The sequence below is a fragment of the Bactrocera dorsalis genome, chromosome 2, assembly GCF_023373825.1.
Source record: "Bactrocera dorsalis isolate Fly_Bdor chromosome 2, ASM2337382v1, whole genome shotgun sequence".
Taxonomy (NCBI): domain Eukaryota; kingdom Metazoa; phylum Arthropoda; class Insecta; order Diptera; family Tephritidae; genus Bactrocera; species Bactrocera dorsalis.
The window spans coordinates 15,060,764-15,066,907 of NC_064304.1; the positions used below are offsets into that span (position 1 = coordinate 15,060,764).

Sequence of the window (6,144 nt, forward strand, 5' to 3'; positions counted from 1 at the left end):
TGGGGGGGGGGGGGGGTGGGGGGACGACATAGTTGACACCAGCATGCTTGCTTGTGGACAGCAGCGCCGCCGTCGACAGCAACAACAGCATAGAATTAGAAAAGTAACACAAGCAATAAAATTAAAACAAATAAAATGGCAAAATGAAAAGCAAAACTATTGCTGAGGGTCCAGCGCTGCGCGCAAATGACATTCTCTGTGGCAAGTGTGTATGTTTGTGCGTTGCTGGTAGGTACGCGAGTTGCTAGTTACAACGGCAAACGGTGCGATCGCTGACATTGACGGCCAAGTGTCAGATCGTTTAGGCATTTGCGCGCCAACACCGCACAACAGCGCGCCGAAGCGTGGCGCAGCGCGGTGCGACGAGTGGGGGAGCGCAGCAATAGCAGCTAGTTCCAGAAATAGCGCCAGCCTTAGCGGCAGTGCGCGGCGCAGTGCAGCGCGGTGCGCTAAATCAGCAAATCATGATGATCATCAGCAAATCAATCACAAATGGCCAATTCAAGTTTTTGTCGCCTTTGTACTTTGAGAAACGAGAATATCCTAAGTAGGTCTGCAAAGTGTCGCTTATATTGGCGGTGTGGCAGCGCTGCGACGCCACTAGTGCGCGCACAAAAAACATGCATTTTATAAGAAGATGAGGAATGTAGCCGCTTTCTGTCGGCCGCGACGCCAGCAGCTGCCACAAGCACAGCAACACCAAGCTGGCTAGATGTGCGCAACAATAGCAACAACAGCGCGCCAGCAGCGGCAAAGTGAAAATGTCATTTCGCAGAACTTGCTAATTGTTAGAATCTTTCTGTTGTTGCCCGTTTACTAATGCACTCGCTATTATTATGCGCCATTGCGGCAGCGCACAACCACACACACTTACACATGTATACAGCTGCAAGCGCGTTGCTTGTCTGTTTGCTTGCTTGTTTGGCGGCTGTAGCTTTGGTATTTAGTAGATTGAAAGTTGGCAATAATTAAAAATAGTTTTCCATCTGTCGAGCTTAGTCTCCGTAGTCACCGCTCGTGCTCCACCATTCCGGTAGCTGTTGATCTAAGCGCTTGCAGAGGCGCTAGCAAAAAACGCTCATCTGTAAGCTTGAGTAACTAAATGCATAAATATTGTTGTTGTTGCGCATGCGCGTGCGCATGTGTGTGTGGCGCGCTTCTATCACCGGGTTAAAAATAAATAAATTTCTATTTTCCACCAATCACCTTTTTTGTCATTAACAGAATTTTCGCTCTGCACTACATTCGAGGCATTCACTACTAACTTTTGATTCACTTACTAGCTTACTTAGTTGCAGATTGTCGTTGTTGGCTCTTGTTGTTGTTATTGTTTTCTGCTGCGTAATGAATGCCATGCATTTTGCTTTCTAATGCTAGTGGTCCATATTTCTACCTACATAAGTGGACTCTCCCTTGTTCAATAAAATGCAGCATAAAATTATGGCGTAAAATCTCTTGGCATTGCAACAATTCCACACACACACATATACGAGGTGGTAATTGTGGATTTAGAACACTAAAATGCGAATATAGTGGCATCGCGCTTGAAAGGAGTAAATTCGACATATTTTTGTAAACTAATTGGATGAATGTGTATATATATATGCATATATATGTATGTATATATATATATACCTAGCTTTAAGTATTGTTTGTTGTTGTTTAAAGAAAACTATAATATATTGATGTTTAAGAGCACTTTTGATAAAAAAAATCATGCTCCTCCATAGGTGGCGCTGTGGTAGTTTTCTCCAAAAATCAGATTTAACACGTGATTATGAGTTCATTAAAATATTTAAACAAAAAAGCTTGCTTACCGGTTTGAGACTTTGAGAACCCTAAGTCCTGGCTCAAATAGTATGTAAAAAAGCAAAGTTGCCACATTTGGGACAAAGAGCATCCTGAATAGATTCAAGAGCTGCAATTTCATCCAGAAAAGAAAAACAGTTTGGTGAGGTTTGTGAGCTGGTGGAATCGTCAGCCCATATTTCATCAAAATGGTGACCATTATAGCGCCATGATAACCGACTATTTGATATCTGAAATAGAAGCTCGTGATTCCGGCGACATTTGGTTTCAACAAGGCGGCGCCACTTCGCACATATCGCATCAGTCAATGGATTTGTTGAGCCGATAATTTCACGCTTTCGGTCGGCCACCAAGATCGTGCGATATTATATTTTTTGACTTTTTCCTGTGTGGGTATGTAAAGTCTAAAGTCTATATGCACAATCTCGCTTCGAAATGCTCGAACGCGTCATTGAAAATTGAACTCAACGGATGGACCATCTGAGATGTAGCCGCGGTCAACATTTGAAAGTGATAATCTTTAAAAAATAAATACCAAAAACGTTCTTTCGAACGGTAAGAAACATTCTCCATTAAATTTAAAGTTCCTGCGCTTTTTCTTAAAAAAAGTAGGGAGCCTTGATATGTCAAAGTTCGAAAGAATAAGTATTTTTGTTAATACCTGTAGGAAGGATTTTTTAAGCCACTCTGATGAGTATGACACAAATTTTGACTAGTTCTTCGATCAGCTTCTGTATTCATCTACTTTTATGAAATGTTTTTTTTTGTTTTTTTGAAAAGTTATATTAAACACTTCTCCCAAAAATCCTTTAGTGGGGTTTTGAAGTGGTCCGAACAAGCTCGTATCGCAATTCTTTCCTCCTTCAACCGCATTCCACAAAATTTGTAACACTGCGTCGCAGAGCCTACTCGTGGCTTTTTTTCTGCTCACAATCGGATGAGTGAGATGTGGAATGGTCGAAGCTAAGAGGGAAAGTTGGCTTCTTCATCATTCAACTCATGTGGGGGCCTCATCACAGTTGAATCGCTGGCAACTATAAGGCCGATGAGCTACCCAGAAGGGCTAACTTGTCTCGCTAGCACCAGAATATAACCGAGTTGGATCTACATTGACGTCTTGTGTTTCTAAGCTCTCCAAGTGAGATCGCCCTTAAGATCGACTACTTAAATCTAACCTAATCCAACCTATCCTAGTAACAACTTGTAATATGCGCCTTCATTTTATGCTATAAGTTGAGGATTGTATCTCTGCAACTATAATTATAACTCTTAAAACACATTATTCTAAAATATAATAAGATTTTAATTGAATTATCGTGGGATTTGAACCTACGACTCACCAAAAAGTTGTGACGCACTCATCTCAACCTAATTTTATTACTTCAGGTACAGATTTGTACTACATTTATATATATATATATGTGTGTATATATACACCATATAAATACTTTATTCAATATACACATTGAATATAATGTATGTATGTATACAATACATAAAAACATAAATCATTGCTTTATATACACACACATCCATACACACATTGATTATAATATTTTTGTATGAGAGGTGTCAAGATTTGACTTCCAGACAAGTGATAAGGTGCAGGCATACCTAACAGCAGGGGTTATCAGCAGCTGAGCAAGATCACATATGTATATGTACAAGCAAATATATAATCATTTGTTTTCGAACTTAATTTGATGAACGGTATAATATTTTCTAAATCTAATTGCTAACAAATTAAAATTATTAAAGAAGAAGCTAAGAAAATCAAATAAAAATACGCTTGGTTAAGCAACTAGTGTGAGTATTGCTTATAGCTAGACCTAAAGGTTTGATTAAGGCTCTTATATGTATGCATATACATATGTACATTTGTAGAAATGGCTTACCTTATTCGAACTCGAATAGAACGTGGACATTTTCTCGCTTTCCATATTTTCGCCGTCCTCGCGCAGTTTTCGTATAATTTCTTTGTTGTTATTTTGGTATCAATTTCGTTGCCTCTGGCGGCGCGGCAGTTTTGGGTAACGGAGCGCTATGAATGACCTTGCATTCGCCCACAATCATACGAACGCTGAACTGTGGCGTGAAGCTGCTATCAGCTGTTGTACCGTTGTGTTATAAATCGAGTGCGACGGTTGGGTGTATTTCGAATGACCGATGCCAATATATATGAAATATATGTTTATATTTCTAACTAATTATTATTTGTGTTATGCGTGTGTGCAATGCAAGAATGACAATGCATTTGCGTTGGTCGTTGTTGTTGGCGCGTGATATCTGCCTTTTGGCTGCTATGTGACTAGGCGCATGCGTCGGACGCTGCGGGCGCGCGCTCGCTATCAGTGGCGGCAGTGTGCGTGCGAAGTGTTTACTAGAACAGTTTTCATTAAAATTTCTACTTACAAAACAACAAAAGCTGTGTATTTGATAATATTTCAATGCTTCGTGTGTTGGCTAAATGCGTGTGGCCGTTATAGCTGCCGCGCATATTCTCTGCTGATAAAGATGTGCGATTTCGGCTCAGCTTTGGCGTTGTAATTTTTGAATTTTGATAATTTTCTGCTCTCGTGTTTGTAAAAATACAACGTGTTGTTGCTAGCTGTTGGCAAAATGTGCTTCTTTGTAGCTTTGTATAGCATTTATGCGCAGTTGTTGTTGTTGTTTTTGCTATTTTTATTTATTTATTTTTACGCGTTTTTTTATTTTCTATTTGGTGCTTCAATTATCACTTGCGCAACTCGCTCTAGTTAATCGCATTATTGTTGCTGTTGTTGTTGTGATAGCTTATTTGGGCGCGTTACGATTTGCGCTCGTAATAATGGCACACACATAACATACACACCGCACACGCACACTGGCTCGTACAAAACAACGGCGCTTTGGCTGTGTGTTTTCTTATCTCCGTTTTGTCGCTTCTTCAGTTGACTTTTTTCGATTTCAATATTTACATATAATTTTGATTAAAAATTTCTTTCATTAAGTATTATTTGTTTTTGCGTTTTTCATGTAATTTTTCAAATTAATTATTATTTTTGTTGGCGCACGCATAATTCACCGTTGAAATGCGCACCAAACCGCAGTCTCTAAAGAAATAGAAATGTTTGTTTACTTTTGGCGCACACTGTGCGTCGATCACTTGTCGCTCGCTGTCTACAATTTTCAAAAAATCTATAAACTTTTTAAACGCTTTTATAACTTAAGTTACCAGTTTTATTTCGTACCTAATAACAATTATTTTTAACTTTTTTTTTTTGCTTTTTATATTTTTTATAATGTTGCTTTGCTACATTTCGTTGTTCGTGTCTTCACTCAGCGCCGAATTATGCAAATTAATATTTTTGTAAAATTTTTCTCCCTTTTTTGTTGTATAAATATTTTGCTACTTGTTTTATTTGCTTAAATTTGCACACCGTTTTTGGTTTCGCGTAGCCCAACCGTTCGCTTTGCCTTTTCGCTCAAATGTGTGCGCTGAGATTCGAAAGATCGCATGTCTTACCTCATTCCAATTGAAAGTGGAAGCTTTTATTGCCAAACTGGTTTTGTGCAAAGAGTGTGCTGAGTGCGTTTTGTAAATAATGTTGGCGTTGCGCGTGTTACCAACACTTAATCTATACACACATACACACACAGATACAAAACAATCAATAGCTTTAGCGTAGCGCTTGCTGGCTAATCAAGTGTATAGTTAGCAAAACACGCCGCTAGCACGCCAGCGCTTTCAACAGCTCTTAGTTAGTTTCAGTTTTACAACAACAAGCGTGTGGTGCAGAGCTTTTGATCGTCATTTCTTGCTCTTCTCGTTTAGCGTTTCGTCACAGTATTTGGATAGCCATTAGTTGATGTCTAGCAGGCTGTATTGCTAGCAATATTGCCAATGGAGATTACATGTTGCTTATATGTATTTAGTAATGTTATTATATTAGTATTGATTCTGTAAATATTTCGGAAATGTTTAGTTAGTTTCTTAAAGATAGTCTCTACCGTAACTCGTGTGCTTCTTCCTTATTTTCGTCGGCACCGCTTTCGCGATTATAGCCGAGTTTACCACAGCGCGCTAGTCGTTCTTCCTTTTTCCTGTTTGGCGGCAATTGGAGATTTCAAGTGTAGCCAGGTCCTTCTCCACCTGATCTTTTTAAAAGGATGGAGGTCTTCCTCTTTCTCTTTCTTTATTTCTCGAATACTCCCTGAGCAGGATTGTTTTCATTCATTCGGGCGACATTAATAAGTGGAATTCGAGCTCCTATTGCAAAGTATTCAAGTTCAAACTTCAGTTGTAAGCCTTCAAACCTTCGTTTCCAATCAATCAAAAAGATTCATTGGCTCTTA

At 39.2% G+C, this 6,144-nt stretch overlaps 1 protein-coding gene across 1 annotated transcript in view; it reads right to left on the minus strand.

Moving 5' to 3' along the window:
- The window catches only part of LOC105227566 (DNA-binding protein D-ETS-4), a 33,129-nt gene extending 27,833 nt beyond the window's left edge, over positions 1–5,296 (minus strand). Inside the window, exon 1 of the mRNA XM_011206972.4 lies at positions 3,705–5,296. Within this exon, the coding sequence (XP_011205274.2) occupies positions 3,705–3,749 (45 nt within the window). The 5' untranslated portion in view covers positions 3,750–5,296. The remainder of the gene's footprint in view (positions 1–3,704) is intronic.
- Positions 5,297–6,144: the final 848 nt, after the last annotated feature.